The sequence below is a fragment of the Bombina bombina genome, chromosome 2, assembly GCF_027579735.1.
Source record: "Bombina bombina isolate aBomBom1 chromosome 2, aBomBom1.pri, whole genome shotgun sequence".
Lineage (NCBI taxonomy): Eukaryota > Metazoa > Chordata > Amphibia > Anura > Bombinatoridae > Bombina > Bombina bombina.
The window spans coordinates 816,576,702-816,602,871 of NC_069500.1; the positions used below are offsets into that span (position 1 = coordinate 816,576,702).

General features: G+C 37.7%; 1 protein-coding gene across 1 annotated transcript in view; it reads right to left on the minus strand.

The window, feature by feature from the left end:
* The window catches only part of MYO1F (myosin IF), a 228,463-nt gene extending 218,994 nt beyond the window's left edge, over positions 1 to 9,469 (minus strand). The window contains exon 1 of the mRNA XM_053703064.1: positions 9,318 to 9,469. Within this exon, the coding sequence (XP_053559039.1) occupies positions 9,318 to 9,320 (3 nt within the window). The 5' untranslated portion in view covers positions 9,321 to 9,469. The remainder of the gene's footprint in view (positions 1 to 9,317) is intronic.
* Positions 9,470 to 26,170: the final 16,701 nt, after the last annotated feature.

Genomic DNA, 26,170 nt, shown 5'->3' on the forward strand with positions numbered 1-26,170 from the left:
AATAGATAGGAGGTAAGGAAAGTTATAGATAATGGTAAATAGGTTGATGTAATTTACTTGGATTTTGCTAAGGCTTTTGATACAGTACCACATGAGAGATTATTGTACACAATTAGGGTTTTATGAATAGCTGAAAATATTAGCTCATGGATTAATAACTAGATAAAAGACAGGGAGTGATGTGTTGAAGTAAATGGATCATACTCAGATTGGGTAAAAGTAATTAGTGCGGTCCCCCAGGGATTGGTGCTAGGCCTTGTTCTTTTTAATATTTTTTATAAATAACTTTGAGGAAGGATTAAATAGCAACATTTCTATTTTTGCAAATGATACAAAGCTGGGTAAGGAGATTAGGTCAGTGCAGGATGTAATTGCTTAGAAAGGGGATTTACAAAAATTGGAGGAATGGACTGGTGAATGGCAAATAAGATTTAATATTGGTAATTGTAAGGTTATACATACAATATGCAGGCTACCTATTATTTAGATGGGACTAGACTAGGCAAAACAGAGGAGGGAAATGGTTTAGGATTTATAGATAGCAAGCTAAAAATGTGTGTGCGCTGCAAGGCAAGGCAATGCAAGGCAGTGGCTTATAAGTTACTAGCATGTATTAAAAAAGGCTTAGATGCAAGGGTAGAAAGAATAATTTTGTCCCTGTTTAAATCCCTGGTAAGCCCTCACCTTGAGTAGGGAGTGTCGTTCTGGGGACCAATTTTAAAAAAGGGCCCATATACATAGTTTGTGTAAATACTGTTTATTCCAAGGCAGATGTTTGTAACACAAGGTCACAATTTAACGCTTACAGTAAGAGCAATCAAGATGTGGAACATCTTGTCTAAGGAGTTAGTGACTGCCAATACTTAAAGGGACACTAAACCCAAATTTTTTCTTTCGTTATTCAGATAGAGCATGCAATTTTAAGCAACTTTCTAATTTACTCCTATTATTAATTTTTCTTCGTTCACTTGCTATCTTTATTTGAAAAAGAAGGCATCTAGGCTTCTTTTTTGTTCAGCACTCTGGACAGCACTTTTTCATTGGTGGATGAATTTATCCAGCAATCAGCAAGAATAACCCAGGTTATTCACCAAAAATGGGCCGGCATCTAAACTTATATTCTTGCATTTCAAATAAAGATACCAAGAGAATGAAGAAAATTTGATAATAGGAGTAAATTAGAAAGTTGCTTAAAATTGCATGCTCTATCTAAATCACGAAATAAAAAATTTGGGTTTAGTGTCCCTTTAAATATAAACTTATTTTTTCAACCTCTACACATTCACACACTCACAGTACATTATTAAATCTTGTGAGGACCCTAGAATTTTTTTAAGGGACACCCAAGGATGTACTAACCCCCAGTTTAAGAAGAACTGATTAAGAAGATGAGTCATTGATACTCTTATGGAATTACTGGTGGAATTGGCAAGATGTAGAAGTGGACCCAGATTAAAACGTCAGGGGCCACTATTAAAGGGATAGTTTAGTAAAAAATAAACTTTCATGATTCAGATAGGGCATGTAAATGTTATCAACTTTCCAATTTACTTTTAACATCAATTTGCTTTGTTCTTTTGGTATTCTTAGTTGAAAGCTAAACCTAGGTAGGCTCATATGCTAATTTATTAGCCCTTGAAGGCCGCATCTTATCTGGATGCATTTTTACATTTTTTAAAAACTAAAGGGCGTTAGTTCATGCGTGCCATATAGATAACATTGTGCTCATGCCTGTGGAATTAACTAGGAGTCAGCACTGATTGGCTAAAATGCAAGCCTGTCAAATGAACTGAGATAAGGGGGCAGTCTGCAGAGGCTTAAATACAAGGTAATCACAGGTAAAAAGTGTATTCACATAACTGTGTTGGTTATGCAAAACTGGGGAATAGGTGAAAAATTGATTATCTATCTTTTTAAACAATAAAAATTCTGGTGTAGACTGTCCCTTTAACAAAATTAATCTGCTGCCTTTTACACAGTGGGGGAACTACCATTGGTGCAGCAGGTGCAGTGGCACCAGGGCTGGGGAGGCTATAGCAGCCAGTCTATACATAGATGTATGCAGAATGTGTACAATCCTAATGGAGAGCCTTTTAATGCAGGTTGTAGCAACAACTTGTCTTTCTATCTTCTCAAAATCATTATATATATAGTAGCATATATATTATTGCTATTACTTACTACTGAATTACTGTTGGGGGGGGGGGGGGGCTACAACATTTTTTTATTCAGGGCCCTCTGTTGAGTTGTTGAGTAGGTCCACTTCTGCTTTTACATAGAGGTCTTTTTTCCCACAAACAATAAATTACAATTAACCCTGAGCTTTCACATAACTGCTTGCTAGATGTGCTATTGTTAATAATAGTAGTTCCCTCCAACAGAATCACACTCATTAACTGTAACTTAATATATACATTTTGATATTCACTCTATAAATGTATTATCTTGAGGCTCATAAAACATTTTTTTGCTTAAAACAAAACTCTGTGTATTATATGCCAACTTTTATTTCTTAGTATTTGTCAAGAACATAAGATACAATTCTAAAAACAAACAAATCTGATGTTAATAAGTTACTGGATTATTATTTTTATTTTGGAATTGTGAGAAATTTTGCATTAACAATCGATTAAGCATATTTAATTTTAGAAAAACTAAAGCTTTATAGTTTCTCTCATGGGTTTATTCAACAGGGATTTGGAGGCCAAATATTTAAAATCTTTAAAAAACAAAAGAGAAACAGGGGCGCCACATAGTGTAATCCTGTCTTGATATACAGTCTTGTACCCAAAGTATAGAAGGTTAGTCACAAAGGGAAAACACCTCAAGGTGCCATATGATTAGACTGAGACCTCTCAGTCTCCCAGCTGACGGGATACCCAGCCAACAGAAACGCAACGTTCCGCGGTTACATCAGCAGCCCAAAGCCATAGAAGGGATAAGGCACCAGATTAAAACCGCGTAACCAAGGAAATATAAAATCCAGCAAGTGTCCTTTTGAAGGAACAAACCATTTATTGCTTTAGAGGATAAAAGCAAGCAATGCTTTATTCAGCTATATACAAAACTGTTTCTTCAGCCTATTGACTAAAAGGGATGCCTGCAGCAAGTTAAAGGGACACTTAAGCCAAATTTTTTTCTTTTGTGATTCAGATAGAGCATGCAATTGTAAGCAACTTTCTAATTTACTCCTATTATCAAATTGTCTTTATTCTCTGGATATCTTTATTTGAAATGCAAGAATGTAAGTTTAGATGCCGGCCCATTTTTGGTGAACAACCTGGGTTGTCCTTGCTGCTTGGTGGATAAATTCATTCAGAGTACTGAACCAAAAAAAAAAAAAAAAGCTTAGATGCCTTCTTTTTTAAATAAAGACAGCAAGAGTACGAAGAAAATGTGATAATAGGAGTAAATTAGAAAGTTGCTTAAAATTGCATGCTCTATCTGAATCACGGAAGAAAAAAATTGAGTTTAGTGTCCCTTTAAATACCCCTTGCAATGAAATTTTATAAATACAACCAACTGATTAGTATCCCCAGCTCTGCCTCTAGAACAACTTATATACTACACCCAAAAAATCCTAAAACTCCTATAACATATACCGTATATATAAGCAACATAATTTTGACATCAAAGGAAATACATTTGTAAATAAGTAAATAAATGTGTGTGTGAACATATGCGTGGTCCTTCAAGGCCAGAAAGATTCTACTCTTTCTTTTTCTCTTTCTCTCCATCTTACGCCATGCTTTTCTCTATACTTGTACATGCATTGCAGTTGCATCATTGCATGCCTCTGTTTTCTGTATAGGTCATCCTGTTTGTCTAAATAAAGCTGAGTGAGAAAGCAGTCAGGTAAAGACAGCAAGGGTGTTGCTACCTATACACTGGCTGACAGGATACCAGCAAGTCTTACTGTGCTTACAGTTGAGGGAAATAGAAACCTCTAAAACTGTAAATTTGTTATCTAATTGTTCTCCTTATATAACAACTTGTTTTAACAGTATAGGGAAGTAGTTGTTTCATGACACAAACTCTCCCCACACAACAGGAAAAACAAATTATTGCATACACATTTTGTAAAATAGGACAAATGATTTTCAGTCATAGTTAAAGGGATACTTAACCCATTTAAACCCTTCATGATTCAGATAGAGCATGCAATTTTAACTTTCTAATTTATTCCTATTATCAATTTTTCTTTGTTCTCTTGGTAACTTTCTTTGAAATGCCTGGACTGTAAGCAAACAAGCCGGCCCTTCTTTGGTTCAACACCTGGGTAGCGCTTGCTGATTGGTGGCTAAATGTAGCCACCAATCAGCAAGCACTAACCAGGGTGCTGAACTAAAAATAGGCCAGTCTCCTAAGGTTACATTTCTGCTTTTTCAAATAAAGATACCAAGAGAATGAAGAAAAATTGATAATAGAATTTGCTTAAAATTGCATGCTCTATGAACCATGAAAGAAAAAATTTGGTTTCAGTGTCCCTTTAATGGAAAAATAGGAATGTCACCGTAACAACAAGGTACCTCAGCAACCTCATGATCACTTACAGTATATGAATCTAGCCCTGCTGTATCTGTTAAACACAGCCCTAGATCCAAAAATGATCATGAGGTTGCTCAGCAGTCTTGTTTTGAAGGCGAGATCATGGTCTAAGTTTATTGAGCATCCCTTTACCTATACTGGTAAATAGATACAGATTCATAATCATAAATAGATATTCCAGCCATTAAAGGGACATTGTACACTAGATTTTTCTTTGCATAAATGTTTTGTAGATGATCCATTTCTATAGCCCACCTGGGAGTGTTTTTTAAAAAAATTTATAGTTTTGCCTATTTTTTTTAATAACATTCTGCTGATTTTCAGACTCCTAACCAAGCCCCAAAGTTTTAGATGTATACTGATGTTTACAGATTCAAGCTTGCACCTGTTTGTATAAGCTGCCTTTTCATATACAGGGAAGGGGGTGAGGGGAGTGTCTGCTCATCCAGATTTTCCAGCCCCTTTCAGTGGGTGTCCCAGCCTAACCTCCTCTACAGTGTTAAAGGGACAGTCAACACCAGAATTTTTGTTGTTTAAAAAGAAAGATAATCCCTTTATTACCCATTCCCCAGTTTTGCATATCCAACACAGTTATAATAATACACTTTTTACCTCTGTAATTATCTTGTATCTAAGCCTCTGCTGACTGCCCCCTTATTTCAGTTCTTTTGATAGACATGCAGTTTAGCCAATCAGTGCTCACTCTTAGGTCACTTTACGTGCATGAGCTCAATGTTATCTATATGAAACATGTGAACTAATGCCCTCTAGTGGTCAATATGTATTCAAATTAGAGGCAGTCTTCAAGGTCTAAGAAATTAGCATATGAATCTCCTATGTTTAGCTTTCAACTAAGAATACCAAGAGAACAAAGCAAAATTGGTGATAAAATTAAATTGGGAAGTTGTTTAAAATTGCATGCCCTATTTAAATCATGAAAGTTTTTTTTGGACTTGACTGTCCCTTTAAATTGGGAGTTTTTAAAAGGTTTTATACTGGATTTTTAGATCAGTATCTGTGCATATTATTCTTTATAGTAGAGACTATTACATGCAGTTGTATGAAAACTGGTGTTCACGGTCCCATTAACATGATCCATTATTGCATTACATGATGTCTGGCACATGAAATGAGAACATGATGCTAACCGGCTAACACAATTGCAAGCAAAATATGCTTGAAACACAGTCAATGTTTATAGGTGTAAAATATTTGCAGGTCTGTTTTGTCATAGAAAAGTCATCTTGCTGGACAGAACGAGAGGTATCTTGGGGACCTTGGAGACATGAACAAAGGGTTAACAAGGTTGTCTCAATTTTCATTTCTTTTTTTTTTAATTTTCTTTTGTACATGCATCAAGAGTTAAAAGGCAAAGTAAAGTCATAATTGGACATTTATGATTTAGACAGAGCATGAAATTTTTAACAACTTTCCAATTTATCTCTATTATTTAATTTGCTTCCTTCTCTTGTTATCCTTTGCTGAAATGTTTAGGTAAGTTCAGGAACAGCAAATAACCTAGGTTATAGCTGCTGATTGGTGGCTACATATATATATATACCAACTGTTATTGGCTCACCCATGTGTTCAGTTAGAAACCAATAGTGCACTGATGCTCCTTCAACAAATGATACCAAGAGAATGAAACAAATTTGAAAATAGAAGTAAACTGGAAAGTTGTTTAAAATGATAGTTTCTACCAAAATCATGAAAGAACAAATGTGGGTTTCATGTCCCTTTAAATTGTAACAAGATGCCATTGTTTATAAAGGAGAGTCACACACAAATTGAAGAGTTTAGGATGGGTGCGTACAAATCCTCAATTTTTTTCAAAAAAATTGATGATGTTGCAAAATATTAGTTTCCTGAACAGGGTATTGAATCTGACACAGATGTAATATGTAACACAAATAATGTGAATGAGATAAACACTGTATGAATTGCAAATACAGGTGGCCCTCGTTTTACAACGGTTCAATTTACACCGTTTCAGAATAACAACCTTTTTTTCCAGTCATGTGACTGTTATTGAAAAGCATTGAGAAGCAGTGCATTTATTAATATAGAATAATCAGTTTAACCAGACCTGAGCTATCGAGCAGATTTCAAAGGAACAAGATCTTCCTGTTTATAAATCAGTCCAGATTGGAATGCATAGAAAGAACTGTTTGCAGAAAAATGCAAGTGAAGTCTGTGTTGTGTGGTTATTTTATTAGGTTTATAATGCTGTTTAGCATTTAAAGTCTTCATTTCAAAGCTTTAAAAATAATGTATTAGGTGTTACTTATGACAATTTTGAGAGGGGCCTGGAACCTATCTCCCTGACTTCCCATTGACTTACATTATAAACTGGGTTTCAATTTACAACGGTTTTGATTTACAACCATTCCTTCTGGAACCTAACCCCGGCGTAAACTGAGGGCTACCTGTATTGTTTTCACTAGATAGTTCTCTGATTTTTTAGTGTATTAAGATCACTATATTTAATATATTATTGAGAAATGATGCTCTTTAGCATGACTACATGAGTTACAGGTGTAATGAAACTGTGTGTTGAGATGTTTTATATTTGGGCTAGAGATGAATAGAAACTGCTTCCTGTTATGAATGTTTAGTTTCAGATTTTATCATAATTATCTCTAATAGAAACACCTTCAGGCCAGATACAACGCCCATAAAATGATTCTCTATTTCATACAAATTCCTTTTAGTGTTTTTTTGTTTTTTAACACCCCACATCCCCTCACTTTAACCCCTTATAACTGCTTTGTGCAGTTTTTTATTAAACAAATAAAGATGCTATCATTTTGTTTTATTTGTTAACTGTACACTTTATTTTGGGGTCTGACCTCTGGTTAATTGCGCTAAGCACAAAGTGCTCTTGCAAGCTCACAGAAGCATTAACCAGCCACTTTTAATGGCTGGTTGTTTAACGTGTGCCCGCAAACAAGCACATTTGCCCCTTCGCGGGTGCACGTTACAATAGCGCTTCACTTGTAATCTAGCCCTATAACATACCTCCCAACATTTCAAAATTCAAAAGAGGGACCCCCCCACTGCAAAAAAATTGAAATGTGGTGGGCGGGGCTTAAAAAATCATAAGACCAAAGTAATATAAATAAAATTCTTAATAAAGTCATATTTTAATACACTTAGGCAGCAAATCAAACACAAGCTCAAACCACTGGTATGGCTATGTGAGCTATGTATTTAATTATCCTTTGCAAAGACATTGCTAAATATTTTTATCTTAATTGTACATTTAATAATAAATTCTTAAAAACTGCTCTCTGCATTTCCCATTAATATTCTAGATTCTGGTCTTTAAAGTCAGCAAAAATGTACAGTAGCACACTACATAACATACACTTACACATGCAGATACACACACACTACATATAATACACGTATACATGCAGATACACACACACACACTACATAGCATACACTTATAGATGCAGATACACACAGACTACATAGCATACACTTACACATGCAGATACACACACACTACATAGCATACACTTATACAGGCAGATACACAGACACTACATAGCCACTTATACATGCAGATACACACACACACACATTACATAGCATACACATACATGCAGCATACACTTATACATGCCGATACACAGACACTACATAGTATACACTTATACATGCAGACACACACACACTACATAGCATACACTTATACATGCAGATACACACTTATACATGCAGATACACATACACAGTTATGGATACAGATAGACACACACACTACATCATATATGGGTATCTGTAATTCATTGTATGGGGTCCTGGGGTTGGCAAGCACATTAGCTGTTAGTCTGCGGCTGCCACTGTTCATTACCCTGGTATTAGCACTGCTCATTGTATAAAACTGAAGGCATGCTAGTATTATCACCAGGGGTTAGACATCATCACTACCAGAGGTAGGTTAGAGAGGTCACCATTACCCGTGGTCAGAGTGTATACAGCCTTCTTACTCCTGCTTAACTCACACACCATTGCTTTTCCACAGGGAATATAACACTGCTTCTGAGTATGGACCCAATAGAATTTAAAAAAAAAAATGTTTTTTTTTTAAATGCCTTGGGCAAATCGGGACAGATGGCTAGCAACCCGGGACAGCGGGACAGACCCCTAAAATCGGGACTGTCCCACGAAAATCGGGACAGTTGGGGGATATGCTATATGTTTCTAAGGTGCAAACATTTTCATACAGAGATAACTGGTGCCAATATAAAATCCCCCCCACCTTTGTTCGACCCAGTGTCAGGAGAACCTAAGTAAGTAGCTGTATTATGCACCATAACGCATGTATTATCCTTAGGATGTAACAGGCTTCCCACTACAGAATTAGTTTACCCCCATGTTCATTCATTCTAAATACAAAGCATGTTTTTAATAGCAGCTGTGTGTTACTACTGTTATTTGACAGACATAAAAATAATTATGTAGTAGAAAGACATAGGGAATGCAACAATCATACTGAGAAAAATTAGTAATAAGTGTCTTAGGGATTCCAGTAACCCCTTTCTCCCCCTGATGACAGCCCTGACAGTGTCAACTATGCAAAAGACATGAGTAGGGTTACAAGGTGGGGGGGGGGGGGGGGGGGATGGTTACACTTTCCCATTCGAGAAATGACAAAAAGCAGGTGACAATAATAAATTGCTCAGCTTCTCAAACCTTTAACCCACCCATGCAGCTAGAACTCTCATAGAGCAAGGTAAATCAACTAGCAAGTAACCTACCATTTTGGCAGCTGGTCTCCTCTTTTGCTTCTGGACCTTATTAAGTTAAATAATCATTTCCTTCTTTAATTTGCCATCATAATCCAGTAATTGTTCCAGGGGGGTTTATTGTTCTTCGCTTCTACTTTTCCACTTTAGCGAGAAGCTGAATATTGCAGCAGTTCCTCTCTCTGTCACTTCCTTCTTTCAGATTGTCTTTTTTTTTAATGTTTTTAAAATTCATAGAGGTGTGGTGGGTAAAGATTAGATAGTGGAGATGATACAGTGAGTGACAGGTCTTACTGCGAGCGGTAAATAGTAGTGCCTTATTGCTTTTATTGCTTTTACAAAATAGTCTAAATCTATATGCCTTTCTCTACTTTATGTAGCAGACTCAATAAAAAATAGTATTAAAAAGTGATTGTTGTAGTTACATGGCACAGCCTGCCAGGGTCAGATAACAAGCTAGAGCACAAATGTATACTGATATGATTTTAATGTAGCCATTAATGGTTTTGGGGGGTTGTGTTATGCAACCATATTAATTACCCCAAACCTCAAAGGTGTCAGCTGCCCTATATTTGTAATGTTGCACCTTTTTTACGTACTCAGCGCGCTACACTGATCAAATATAGATTTAAAGGAGGGAGGATTTTCTTCTCTTTGTTTACTATTTATTTATCTAATGGTAGGCGGAAATAGTTCCTAGCTAAGGCTATAAGCTGCTCACCTGCCTGCCAGCATATGCTTGAGCATCACTGCCCCATTTCTCATAGTTAAACATGTACAATCATTTTTGGACTTAAAAAAACCCCCACACTGTTGTCCATAATTGCTGCATTTGTCCAAAAACAAAAAAATGATAAATGCCTCTTTAATGAAAAATTTAATGAAATAATGCATGCAAGTAAAAATGTATTTGCTTAGTTTAAAAAAAAAAAACATTTCTCTATAGCTGGGAAATGCTTTTCTGCAGGCTTCATAAAGTTCAAATTTACATTATGTAGTCAGAAAATGTTTCAAAAACTCAAATTTAGACTATTCAATAATTACTTATCAATTATATAGCAATGCCCTTGTCAGTTAATTGATTCCGGTGTCAGCCGATAAGTATGAAAGCTTTTTTTCGTGACCAGTCTTTATCCCATTAGAAAAAATAATGTGCTGCTGCTGACTTGTAGTAGTAGTAGCAGCACCACTAGCTAAACAATGTACTTTTATTTCATTTTTAAAAATGTACTAACCATCAAACTGCTGGATATTCCAATGCAATTAACCCTTAACTGCTATAAAGCACTCAATCACCCCACCTAACTACTATTAATTATTATTATACTTTATTTATTAAGCGCCAACATATTCCGCAGCGCTGTCCATGGTTACAATTCATTTAAATAAAACAATGCAAGACTTGTAAGATACAGGACAAAATTTACAAACACATACAGGAGGGATTGAGGGCCCTATTCCCATGGGAATTTACAATCTTAAATCTTCCGACTTCCAATGCAATTAATCCCATAACCGCTATAATTCATGACCAATAATCATCCCTACCAATAAATCACCTTACCTGCTATTAACTCCTGAACCCCCTGTTACTAAACCGCCTAATAGCTTATTACCCTAAACTGCCAGACACTCCAGTGCCATTAACCCCCTAACCACTATAACCCCTATTATAATTGACCACCAACACTAAAACTTCCTAACCATTATTAACCTCTAAACCACAAGTCCTCAATGCAATAATCCCTTTAATACCATAACCCCAACTGTAATTAACTTCCACTACTAAACCCCTCCAACTGTTATTAACTCCTAAACTGCCATTTCCCTTTAACACCATAACTCCCTTTTGCAAAATACAACCTCTAATATTAACCTCCAACTGCCATAACCTCATCACAACTCCCCTCTATGAATCCCCTAACCTAATAATCCCTAACCCTCTATTCTAAGACCCCCCTACCTAACCTGCTTCCTACCCTAAAAAGCCCCAATGTGGACCCACCTACCTATACTGGCCCCAAACCTAAGATCCCCACCTAAAATTACACCTATATTAAAGCCTACTCTCACTGCCTTTTTCCCATGTATGGGCCAGATTACAAGTGGCGCTCTATTTAGCAATTTCACTCGAGCATAAACTTCTCTAGAAGTATTTTTTTTTGCATGTGTCGGGTTGCGAGTGAAAACCCAATGCCTGCTAACCAAATATTGTGAACTTGTTAATGAATTCTGGAGAGTGTAGAGAAAAAGCCTAATACCTATCGCTCTCATGCTAACCCGACAGGGGTTAATCATATTTCCCATTTCAATTTTCTTCACGTTCATAACAATGTTATTTTTATTTTAAATACATATTTCTATATATACCTATACCTGTATATCTATTCATATATATATATATATATATATATATATATAGAAACTTCAAAGAAAGAAGAGGCACTCACAGGACTTAATAAATATTAATTTTATTTGTATTTCATCAATAAAAGTTCAGTCAACGTTTCGGTCCTCACAGGGACCTTTGTCAAGACTGTTTCGTAGATTAAGAAACAGTCTTGACAAAGGTCCCTATGAGGACCGAAACGTTGACTGAACCTTTATTGATGAAATACAAATAAAATGAATATTTATTAATTCTGTGAGTGCCTCTTCTTTCTTTGAAGTTTCTACCTATCTACCATATAGGTATAGATATCTATTTTACATTAATATTATCAGATATATAATTATATGTAAATATACATTTAATAATTTATTTATTTTTCTATGTGAAGAACATAGGAATGTAAATTATGTGTATCACGCTTTGTGTTTAGAGATTTAGGTCTAACTGGGTGTCAGGTTTAGCCCATATGAATAATTTCTAACAGCAATGCTCGTTATTGAAATATTAAATATTAAATATTAATTAAAATTATTACACATTATAAATACTGTAAAAATTTCTGAATAACCCATAGAATATATATATATATTTGTTATCATAAAAGAATCAAAAGTAGATTATAGCCAGCACAAAATTTATTTCCAGCAAAATTACTCCACATACTGTGTCATAGAAAGGAGAGAGAAGCCCAAACAGTGTTCAAAATTCAAATATTTTATATATATGTAGAAAAGCCAGAGACAACTGACAGTTATCTAATACAAATACATAGGAGCAAAGACTTAGTGCAAATAATGGGACACCCCAAGGCCTAATATCACATATTATGTGTGCATAGAAAACTTTGCAATCAATTTGGCATATCAAGGGTGTACAAAAAACTTGAATGCAGCTCCAATGAGCAACCGATGGAGACAAATTAATTCAGTGTCCCAAAAGTCGCAGTATAATTACTGCCGTCTAATACACCATTGCCAGATAGTCCCAGTCCCAAGCAAAATGACTTTGATCAGTCATGGAGTTAACACAGTTACAATTTGTCTCACCAGACTTGCGACCAGCTTCCTCCAGTGTTAGCCAATGATTACTTGCCCAATTGCACGTGTTAGATCCTTGTGCTGCAGTCGGCTTTCCTGCCGTCAACCTTCTAGTTGGATACTGCACACTGATCACTTACGTCGTCGACTTTACACAGCATTCACCAAGCGCCTTGGATGCTGTCGGTATATTCTCAGTAACCGGGTGGGACTTCCTTCTTTATCGGTTGTATCCAGTTATTAGTATTTCCCATCAGAATTTGCAACAAAGTAGCATCGCTCCAAACATCAAGATGCTACCGCCCGCATTGGATTCCCAGTGGGCGTAGCAATTGCTTCACGCAACGTACGTTTCACCTGTTAGTGTTCAGGCTTTCTCAAGCGTCATGATTACCTGAGGACATAGTACTGCCTTTTATTCAAAGTAAAATTCTCATATTGGCCTACGGTGAAATTGGTAAACACAAACTGTCAGTGCTCTCTGTGCTTAGAAATGACACTCGAATCAAGGCTTTACATAACAAAAAGTGGGAATCATTGGTGACTGAATAACCATTTAAATTTAATCCCTAACCTCTCACTTATTTTTAATACATTAGCGATGCAGTGGAGTGCTAAACCTAATTGGCAAAAAGCATAAAAAAATATAATAAATAAACAAAATAGTTTTGAAAAATTAGTAAACAATGAAAGATAAAAAATATATATGGTAATAATTAAAGAATAACAATAAAAAGTAATAAATAAAGAATTTTTTAGAAACACTGTGCCTATAAAGTATTAATTGGTTTTTATCCTTAATCATTGAGGAATGGTGCATAGTTTATCTCTTCATTAAGTCCCATTGGCTGTAGGGAATTCAAATTAAAGATCCATTTACATTCAGCTTTCAACAAACGATTATCAATATATTGATAATCGTTTGTTGAAAGCTGAATGTAAATGGATCTTTAATTTGAATTCCCTACAGCTGTTCCAATCAGCCAATAGAATGCGAGCTCAATCTGATTGGCTGATCAGATCAGCCAATCGGATTGAACTTGATTCTGATTGGCTGATTCCATCAGCCAATCAGAATTTTCCTACCTTAATTCCGATTGGCTGATAGAATCCTATCAGCCAATCGGAATTCGAGGGACGCCATCTTGGATGACGTCCCTTAAAGGAACCTTCATTCGGACTTAGGACGTCGCAAGAAGAGGATGGATCCGCGCCGGAGGTCTTCAAGATGGAGCCGGTCGTCATCGGATGGAAAAACATAGAAGATGCAGCTTGGATGAAGATGTTTGCCGGTCCGGATCGACTCTTCTGCCCGGATAGGATGAAGACTTCTGCCCGAAGATGGAATTCTTTAGCCGCCGCTTGGATCCAGACTTCAGCCGGAGAATGGATGTCACTCTTCAGCCCCCGCTTGGGCTTGGATGAAGATTTCGGAGGCTCTTCTGGACAGATCGGGACCCGGTGTGGTGAAGACAAGGTAGGGAGATCTTCAGGGGCATAGTGTTAGGTTTATTTAAGGGGGGTTTGGGTTAGATTAGGGGTATGTGGGTGGTGGGTTGTAATGTTGGGGGGGTATTGTATGTTTTTTTTTTTACAGGCAAAAGAGCTGAATTCTTTGGGGCATGCCCCGCAAAGGACCCTTTTAAGGGCTGTTAAGGTAAAAGAGCTTTTCTATTTTAGTTTTATAATAGGGTAGGGCATTTTTTTTATTTTGGGGGGATTTGTTATATTATTAGGGGGCTTAGAGTAGGTGTAATTAGTTTAAAATTGTTGTAATATTTTTCTAATGTTTGTAAATATTTTTTTATTTTTTGTAACTTAGTTCTTTTTTATTTTTTGTACTTTAGTTAGTTTATTTAATTGTATTTATTTGTAGGTATTGTATTTAATTAATTTATTGATAGTGTAGTGTTAGGTTTAATTGTATTTATTTGTAGGTATTTTATGTAATTAATTTATTGATAGTGTAGTGTTAGGTTTAATTGTAGATAATTGTAGGTATTTTATTTAATTAATTTAATGATACTGTAGTGTTAGGTTTAATTGTAACTTAGGTTAGGATTTATTTTCCAGGTAATTTTGTAATTATTTTAACTAGGTAGCTATTATATAGTTATTAACTATTTAATAGCTATTGTACCTGGTTAAAATAAATACAAAGTTGCCTGTAAAATAAATATTAATCCTAAAATAGCTACAATATAATTATTATTTATATTGTAGCTATATTAGGGTTTATTTTACAGGTAAGTATTTAGCTTTAAATAGGAATAATCTATTTAATAAGAGTTAATTTATTTCGTTAGATTTAAATTATATTTAACTTAGGGGGGTGTTAGTGTTAGGGTTAGACTTAGCTTTAGGGGTTAATACATTTATTATAGTAGCGGTGAGGTCCGGTCGGCAGATTAGGGGTTAATAAGTGTAGGTAGGTGTCGGCGACGTTGAGGGGGGCAGATTAGGGGTTAATAAATATAATATAGGGGTCGGCGGTGTTAGGGGCAGCAGATTAGGGGTACATAAGTATAACGTAAGTGGCGGCGGTCGGCAGATTAGGGGTTAAAAAAATTGAATCGAGTGGCGGCGATGTGGGGGAACCTCGGTTTAGGGGTACATAGGTAGTTTATGGGTGTTAGTGTACTTTAGAGCACAGTAGTTAAGAGCTTTATGAACCGGCGTTAGCCCAAAAAGCTCTTAACTCCTGTTTTTTTTCTGCAGCTGGAGTTTTGTCGTTAGATTTCTAATGCTCACTTCAGCCAAGACTCTAAATACCGGCGTTAGAAAGATCCCATTGAAAAGATAGGATACGCAAATGGCGTAGGGGGATCTGCGGTATGGAAAAGTCGCGGCTGCAAAGTGAGCGTTAGACCCTTTAATGACTGACTCCAAATACCAGCGATAGCCCAAAACCAGCGTTAGGAGCCTCTTACGCTGGTTTTGACGGCTACCGCCAAATTCTAAATCTAGCCGTATATTTTTTTATGCATTTGCCAATTAGGTTTAGCACTCCACTGCATCGCTAATGTATTAAAAATAAGTGAGAGGTTAGGGATTAAATTTAAATGGTTATTCAGTCACCAATGATTCCCACTTTTTGTTATGTAAAGCCTTGATTCGAGTGTCATTTCTAAGCACAGAGAGCACTGACAGTTTGTGTTTACCAATTTCACCATAGGCCAATACGAGAATTTTACTTTGAATAAAAGGCAGTACTATGTCCTCAGGTAATCATGACGCTTGAGAAAGCCTGAACACTAACAGGTGAAACGTACGTTGCGTGAAGCAATTGCTACGCCCACTGGGAATCCAATGCGGGCGGTAGCATCTTGATGTTTGGAGCGATGCTACTTTGTTGCAAATTCTGATGGGAAATACTAATAACTGGATACAACCGATAAAGAAGGAAGTCCCACCCGGTTACTGAGAATATACCGACAGCATCCAAGGCGCTTGGTGAATGCTGTGTAAAGTTGACGACGTAAGTGATCAGTGTGCAGTATCCAACTAGAAGGTTGACGGCAGGAAAGCCGACTGCAGCACAAGGATCTAACACGTGCAATTGGGCAAGTAATCATTGGCTAACACTGGAGGAAGCTGGTCGCAAGTCTGGTGAGACAAATTGTAACTGTGTTAACTCCGTGACTGATCAAAGTCATTTTGCTTGGGACTGGGACTATCTGGCAATGGTGTATTAGACGGCAGTAATTATACTGCGACTTTTGGGACACTGAATTAATTTGTCTCCATCGGTTGCTCATTGGAGCTGCATTCAAGTTTTTTGTACACCCTTGATATGCCAAATTGATTGCAAAGTTTTCTATGCACACATAATATGTGATATTAGGCCTTGGGGTGTCCCATTATTTGCACTAAGTCTTTGCTCCTATGTATTTGTATTAGATAACTGTCAGTTGTCTCTGGCTTTTCTACATATATATAAAATATTTGAATTTTGAACACTACTTGGGTTTGTCTCTCCTTTCTATGACACAGTATGTGGAGTAATTTTGCTGGAAATAAGTTTTGTGCTGGCTATAATCTACTATTGATTCTTTTATGATAACAAATAATTATTCTAGATTACCGTGCACTAATTGGGTCCCTACAGTATTTATAAAAAGGGTCCTGATTAATACTTTATAGCATATAGATCATTACCTTAAGCTGGCAATTAATTTAAAAAAAAAAAATATATATATATATATATTTTTTTTATTTTTTTTTAAAAGTATTTATAATAATTTTTATTAATATTTTATATGTAATATTTCAATAACACCCGGATGCGCATTACACATATTTTACATTCCTATGTTCTTCACATATATTTTTTTTTATTATTAAATGTATTTATATATATATATATATATATATATATATATATATATATATATATATATATATATATATATATATATATATATATAATAATATTAATGTAAAATAGATATCTATACCTATATATCTATAGGAATATAGAGGTATAGGCATATATAACTATATATAGAAATATGTATTTAAAATAAAAATTACATTTTCCTGTAAGTGAAGAACATTGGAATTGAATGTTTAATATGCACTGTAAATATACAGTACATACATCTTTACATATACATACATAGTAACATAGTAACATAGTAGATAAGGTTGAAAAAAGACTGAAGTCCATCGAGTTCAACCTATACAAATCTAAAATACTTTCAAAAAGCTCCAGTTAAGCTTAAATAACCTCATTAAAATGTGACCCATTTAATACTAGCAATCATATCCATTAATTTTGTTTATATACAGAAATTTATCCAGACTATTTTTAAATGTATCTATGGTATTGGCATTCACTACCTCCTTTGGTAATGAGTTCCACAATTTTATTCCTCTTACAGTGTTAAAACGTTTCCGTTGCAGGAGATTAAATCTCCTTTCCTCCAACCTTAAATTATGACCTCTTATCAGAAACAATTTTCTTGGAATAAACAGAGCTTCTGCCATCTCTGTATATGGGCCTTGAATATATTTATATAAAGTAATCATGTCACCTCTCAAGCGCCTTTTTTTCTAAAGAAAACAGACCCAGTTTGGCTAGCCTCTCCTCATAGGTTAATTTCTCCAATCCCTTTATTAGCTTTGTGGCCCTTCTCTGAACTTTTTCTAGTTCTGCAATATCTTTTTTAGCAATCGGTCCCCAGAACTGCACTCCAAACTCAAGGTGAGGTCTTACCAGGGCTTTATATAATGACAGAATTATGCTTTCCTCCCTTGAATCAATGCCTCTATTACTACTCCCAAATCCCTTTCCTCCTGTGTTTGGCTAAGTCTTGTCCCATTTAAAAAATACGTAGCCTGCTTATTTTTACTTCCAAAATGTAGAACCTTGCATTTTTCCGTATTAAATCTCATTTTCCATTCACTTGCCCATAGTTCTAATTCTAGCAAATCCCTTTGTAAAGAGAGTTTGTCCTGCTCTGACCTAATGACCTTACTTAACTTAGTATCATCTGCAAAAATAGAGATGTCGCTATTTAATCCTTGCTCCAAGTCATTTATAAAAAATATTAAATATATATATCAAAGGAGGATGGTAGAAGCACTCCTGGTAAATTGTAAAGGCCCAAAACCGGCCCGTGGTGCCCCGGGTGCACTCCAAGTGTAATACAAATCAGCAAAGTAAGGGAGTCACTCACAGGGTCTTGAAGTTAAGAACAAAGTCTTTATTGACGTTTTGGGGTTGCCCCCATTTTCAAAATAGGTATACAAAAACAGACAAGTACTTACCCCCTATATACCCAAACTAATCATCTAACACCCGTCAGCTGATCACGACAACGTTGCCGTGGCAACCGGACGCCAACCGCAAACAGCTGGTGTAATAAAAACAGAAACACAGCTGCTACATATTCACTTGGGGCACGTTAAAGACATAGTGCAGAATCTATTAACATAGGATAGCGGGTGTGTCTTATTAATTAACAACAGGCGTGTTACTTACTAAATACAAAATACAATGCAAGTTCAATTAGTAATCAGTTGGCTACTAGACAATTAAATGCACACAGTAACCCTGTGCCGGATTTTATATTTCTTTGTTGAATAGGGGTGACTAAAGTGGTTGCCCGTGGTAAGTCCCCCACATGTGGTACAGCCAAGGCATCTAAAACATCCTGGTTTGTTTTTTTAGCCAAGTTTCATTGCTATAGCATTTGATAGGATCCGTTTTAGTTGGTCTCTGAGGGATTGTGCCCTGCGGTATCCAATCCGAGGTGGAGGCATGTTCTTGAAGGGTAGGTCTTTATCCGTTGTGAGCAGGTTCCAGTTGTCCCGCAGCGCTCCTGCGATGCCTCTTTACCGGTGGTGTATGTGGTCGTGAAGGTCAATTTGTTATCTTTCTCCTTATGTTTCATCTTGTAGAGTAGTTTCCATTGCGTATCCTTCATTGATTGTTCTTTACTCTCATTCAGGCTACCTCTGTTGTAACCCCTTTGTATGAACCTGTGCTCCATCTCTATCATCTGTGCATTTCTCCGTTCAATACTGGTATTGTTCCTTGTCACACTTTTGAATTGGGAAGTCGGTAGTGCTCTCTTTAGGCTTGGAGGGTGGGAGCTTGAGGCATATAGAAGAGAGTTCTTGCCTGTGGGCTTGCTGAAAAAGGTTGTGATTAATGTTTCCCCCTGTCTCATGATTCTTATGTCTAAGAAATCCACCGATTCTCTGTCGTAAGTCATCTTGAATTTTACAGTAGGGTGGACACCATTTAATTCCTCAAACCACTGTAGTAAACCTTCTTCTGTGCCTTGCCATATTAAGAACAGATCGTCTATGTACCATTTGAATAGTTGGATTCTGGTGTCATGAAATAGATCAGTCCCTCCACGGTATAAAGACTGGTCACATCCAATGTGAACAGTAATGTTTCATCTGTCAAGGGGGGTAACTCCAATAGTAATTGAATCATGGCTGCTGAATCCAATAGAAAGGAAGGTACATTTCTGACTATTGGTTGTAGTATGCTGTCCACATATGTGGAAATAGGTTGTAGCAGGGATCAAATGGCGGAGACAATTGGTCTTCCTGGAGGATCCGTGAGGCTTTTATGCACTTTAGGCAGCATATAGAGTACCGGTATCCTTGGGAAAGCTGTTGTCATATATTCCTTTGTATCCTTATCAATTAAATTCTGGTCATGTAGTTGCTGGATTAGCTCATCCACCAGGTTTTTTAATTTCTTCGTCGGATCTCCCCTGAGAGTGTTGTAGGTGTCTGCATCGTCCAGTTGTCTCATTACTTCTTTTTTGTAGTCATTGTAGTCCTGTATGATGACAGCCCCACCTTTATCCGCTTCTCTCAGAACGATGTTGTTGTCATTCTGTAGGTCCCTTAGTGCTTGTTTTTCTTTATATGTTAGGTTATGCCTGTATTGGGTATGGGTTTTACAACCCTCCTCGCTTGTCTGCCATAGCAGTCTAGAAAATGGTTTAATAGAGGGATTGTTGCTGTTCGGATCATAGGTGCTCTTTTTCTTCAGGGCAGGTGTGGATTCTTCATTGGTGGATGTCTGGAAGTGTTCTTTGAGTCTAAGTGAGCGGGTACCTTCAGGCTACCTCTGTTGTAACCCCAACTGATTACTAATTGAACTTGCATTGTATTTTGTATTTAGTAAGTAGCACGCCTGTTGTTAATTAATAAGACACTCCCGCTATCCTATGTTAATAGATTCTCCACTATGTCTTTAACGTGGCCCAAGTTAATACGTAGCAGCTGTGTTTCTGTTTTTATTACACCAGCTGTTTGCGGTTGGCTTCCGGTTGCCAAGGCAACATTGTCACGTGACTCCGGTCACGGCCGTGATCAGCTGACGGGTGTTAGATGATTAGTATGGGTATATAGGGGGTAAGTACTTGTCTGTTTTTGTATGCCTATTTTGAAAACGCGTTCAACCCCGAAACGTCAATAAAGACTTTGTTCTTAACTACAAGACCCTGTGAGTGACTCCCTTACTTTGCTGATTTGTATTACACTTGGAGTGCACCTGGGGCACCACGGGCCAGTTTTGGGCCTTTACAATTTACCAGTAGTGCTTCTACCATCCTTCTTTGCTAAATATTTATTGTGGCAGCACCCGGACTTTTGAGGACCTATAGTCCTGCTATTACATTTCTTTTCATTATAACCTTTTTGCTACACAAGCTGTTCTCTAGCATACACTGTATGCAAAAAAAAAACACTATGGGACAAGACATGGAATATGACATGACAGATGCGGAGATAATACAGGGGGCAGAGGAATTCTTCTTTACTGAAGAGGACGCCTCTAGAATCAGATTTGCCACATTACCAACAAGGGCAACAATGGAGCAAAACTTGCAAAACTGAAAAAGAAAGAAAAAGATTTAATACTTCATGCTACATACTTGTCGGAATACCATCGCAAGAAATTCATCCCCCGGGGATTTAGAATAAGGAATACACCGACTATAGGGAGGAATATTCCTGCATTTTGTTTAACATGTTGTAACATTATGAGCAAATGCTCACTCAACCAAATTCTCCTTGTGATTGAGGAGGTTACAAGACTACTAGAAATAAATAGAAACGAAGTAGACTGGAAACAGATACTGACCAAAATTGGCTGAATAAACGTAAGGAAGAGGTTGATAAATACAAAAATGACCTAATAACATTCAAGAATAGAAAACTTGAAGATGTTACACAGGATTATAAGAATATGAGTGTGTACCGGTGGCAGATGAGCCCAGATGAAAGAAGCATGTACAGAGCGAATAGACCCTGGCGACAAAGGTACAATCGTAGAAGACCATTGGGTACGGAGGACAGCTCTGGAAACAGTTCGGATTCGGACAACACCAACAGGGCACCAACTAACACGATGGAACAACAAAGTGGCATGCTAACATGCTCAAAAAACGGGGGAGGCAGAGGACCCATACCCGGAGGGGGGCTACAGGCAGACCACCAAGACTACCCAGGAGAGGAAGGTATATGAGGAGCTGATCATCAACCTTAGTGGACACATACTCACAGAGGACGAGAGGAGTGTCCTTAATAAGGGTCTTTCTTTCATTCCTACTACTAACCCTGACCCCTTCAACCTATATGTGGATGTACAGCGTTTTACCCGCTCACTTAGACTCAAAGAACACTTCCAGACATCCACCAATGAAGAATCCACACCTGCCCTGAAGAAAAAGAGCACCTATGATCCGAACAGCAACAATCCCTCTATTAAACCATTTTCTAGACTGCTGTGGCAGACAAGCGAGGAGGGTTGTAAAACCCATACCCAATACAGGCATAACCTAACATATAAAGAAAAACAAGCACTAAGGGACCTACAGAATGACAACAACATTGTTCTGAGAGAAGCAGATAAAGGTGGGGCTGTCGTCATACAGGACTACAATGACTACAAAAAAGAAGTAATGAGACAACTGGACGATACAGACACCTACAACACTCTCAGGGGAGATCCGACGAAGAAATTCAAAAACCTGGTGGATGAGCTAATCCAGCAACTACATGACCAGAATTTAATTGATAAGGATACAAAGGAATATATGACAACAGCTTTCCCAAGGATACCGGTACTCTATATGCTACCTAAAGTGCCTCACGGGTCCTCCAGGAAGACCAATTGTCTCTGCCATTGGATCCCTGCTACAACCTATTTCCACATATGTGGACAGCATACTACAACCAATAGTCAGATATTAGTGTTGCCGCAAACATAAAAATTTCCACAAATGTTCGCGAACCGCCATAGACTTCAATAGGCAGGCGAATTTTAAAACCCGGACTTTTGAGGACCTATAGTCCTGCTATTACATTTCTTTTCATTATAACCTTTTTGCTACACAAGCTGTTCTCTAGCATACACTGTATGCAAAAAAAAAAACACTATGGGACAAGACATGGAATATGACATGACAGATGCGGAGATAATACAGGGGGCAGAGGAATTCTTCTTTACTGAAGAGGACGCCTCTAGAATCAGATTTGCCACATTACCAACAAGGGCAACAATGGAGCAAAACTTGCAAAACTGAAAAAGAAAGAAAAAGATTTAATACTTCATGCTACATACTTGTCGGAATACCATCGCAAGAAATTCATCCCCCGGGGATTTAGAATAAGGAATACACCGACTATAGGGAGGAATAATCCTGCATTTTGTTTAACATGTTGTAACATTATGAGCAAATGCTCACTCAACCAAATTCTCCTTGTGATTGAGGAGGTTACAAGACTACTAGAAATAAATAGAAACGAAGTAGACTGGAAACAGATACTGACCAAAATTGGCTGAATAAACGTAAGGAAGAGGTTGATAAATACAAAAATGACCTAATAACATTCAAGAATAGAAAACTTGAAGATGTTACACAGGATTATAAGAATATGAGTGTGTACCGGTGGCAGATGAGCCCAGATGAAAGAAGCATGTACAGAGCGAATAGACCCTGGCGACAAAGGTACAATCGTAGAAGACCATTGGGTACGGAGGACAGCTCTGGAAACAGTTCGGATTCGGACAACACCAACAGGGCACCAACTAACACGATGGAACAACAAAGTGGCATGCTAACACGCTCAAAAAACGGGGGAGGCAGAGGACCCATACCCGGAGGGGGGCTACAGGCAGACCACCAAGACTACCCAGGAGAGGAAGGTATATGAGGAGCTGATCATCAACCTTAGTGGACACATACTCACAGAGGACGAGAGGAGTGTCCTTAATAAGGGTCTTTCTTTCATTCCTACTACTAACCCTGACCCCTTCAACCTATATGTGGATGTACAGCGTTTTACCCGCTCACTTAGACTCAAAGAACACTTCCAGACATCCACCAATGAAGAATCCACACCTGCCCTGAAGAAAAAGAGCACCTATGATCCGAACAGCAACAATCCCTCTATTAAACCATTTTCTAGACTGCTGTGGCAGACAAGCGAGGAGGGTTGTAAAACCCATACCCAATACAGGCATAACCTAACATATAAAGAAAAACAAGCACTAAGGGACCTACAGAATGACAACAACATTGTTCTGAGAGAAGCAGATAAAGGTGGGGCTGTCGTCATACAGGACTACAATGACTACAAAAAAGAAGTAATGAGACAACTGGACGATACAGACACCTACAACACTCTCAGGGGAGATCCGACGAAGAAATTCAAAAACCTGGTGGATGAGCTAATCCAGCAACTACATGACCAGAATTTAATTGATAAGGATACAAAGGAATATATGACAACAGCTTTCCCAAGGATACCGGTACTCTATATGCTACCTAAAGTGCCTCACGGGTCCTCCAGGAAGACCAATTGTCTCTGCCATTGGATCCCTGCTACAACCTATTTCCACATATGTGGACAGCATACTACAACCAATAGTCAGATATTAGTGTTGCCGCAAACATAAAAATTTCCACAAATGTTCGCGAACCGCCATAGACTTCAATAGGCAGGCGAATTTTAAAACCCGGACTTTTGAGGACCTATAGTCCTGCTATTACATTTCTTTTCATTATAACCTTTTTGCTACACAAGCTGTTCTCTAGCATACACTGTATGCAAAAAAAAAACACTATGGGACAAGACATGGAATATGACATGACAGATGCGGAGATAATACAGGGGGCAGAGGAATTCTTCTTTACTGAAGAGGACGCCTCTAGAATCAGATTTGCCACATTACCAACAAGGGCAACAATGGAGCAAAACTTGCAAAACTGAAAAAGAAAGAAAAAGATTTAATACTTCATGCTACATACTTGTCGGAATACCATCGCAAGAAATTCATCCCCCGGGGATTTAGAATAAGGAATACACCGACTATAGGGAGGAATAATCCTGCATTTTGTTTAACATGTTGTAACATTATGAGCAAATGCTCACTCAACCAAATTCTCCTTGTGATTGAGGAGGTTACAAGACTACTAGAAATAAATAGAAACGAAGTAGACTGGAAACAGATACTGACCAAAATTGGCTGAATAAACGTAAGGAAGAGGTTGATAAATACAAAAATGACCTAATAACATTCAAGAATAGAAAACTTGAAGATGTTACACAGGATTATAAGAATATGAGTGTGTACCGGTGGCAGATGAGCCCAGATGAAAGAAGCATGTACAGAGCGAATAGACCCTGGCGACAAAGGTACAATCGTAGAAGACCATTGGGTACGGAGGACAGCTCTGGAAACAGTTCGGATTCGGACAACACCAACAGGGCACCAACTAACACGATGGAACAACAAAGTGGCATGCTAACACGCTCAAAAAACGGGGGAGGCAGAGGACCCATACCCGGAGGGGGGCTACAGGCAGACCACCAAGACTACCCAGGAGAGGAAGGTATATGAGGAGCTGATCATCAACCTTAGTGGACACATACTCACAGAGGACGAGAGGAGTGTCCTTAATAAGGGTCTTTCTTTCATTCCTACTACTAACCCTGACCCCTTCAACCTATATGTGGATGTACAGCGTTTTACCCGCTCACTTAGACTCAAAGAACACTTCCAGACATCCACCAATGAAGAATCCACACCTGCCCTGAAGAAAAAGAGCACCTATGATCCGAACAGCAACAATCCCTCTATTAAACCATTTTCTAGACTGCTGTGGCAGACAAGCGAGGAGGGTTGTAAAACCCATACCCAATACAGGCATAACCTAACATATAAAGAAAAACAAGCACTAAGGGACCTACAGAATGACAACAACATTGTTCTGAGAGAAGCAGATAAAGGTGGGGCTGTCGTCATACAGGACTACAATGACTACAAAAAAGAAGTAATGAGACAACTGGACGATACAGACACCTACAACACTCTCAGGGGAGATCCGACGAAGAAATTCAAAAACCTGGTGGATGAGCTAATCCAGCAACTACATGACCAGAATTTAATTGATAAGGATACAAAGGAATATATGACAACAGCTTTCCCAAGGATACCGGTACTCTATATGCTACCTAAAGTGCCTCACGGGTCCTCCAGGAAGACCAATTGTCTCTGCCATTGGATCCCTGCTACAACCTATTTCCACATATGTGGACAGCATACTACAACCAATAGTCAGATATTAGTGTTGCCGCAAACATAAAAATTTCCACAAATGTTCGCGAACCGCCATAGACTTCAATAGGCAGGCGAATTTTAAAACCCACAGGGACTCTTTCTGGCCACAATAGTGATGGAAAAGTTGTTTCAAGGGGACTAACACCTGGACTGTGGCATGCTGGAGGGGGATCCATGGCAAAACTCCCATGGAAAATTACATAGTTGATGCAGAGTCTGGTTTTAATCCATAAAGGGCATACATCACCTAACATTCCTAAATTGTTTTGAATAACATGCTTTAAAACATCAGGTATGATGTTGTATCGATCAGGTAGTGTAAGGGTTACGCCCG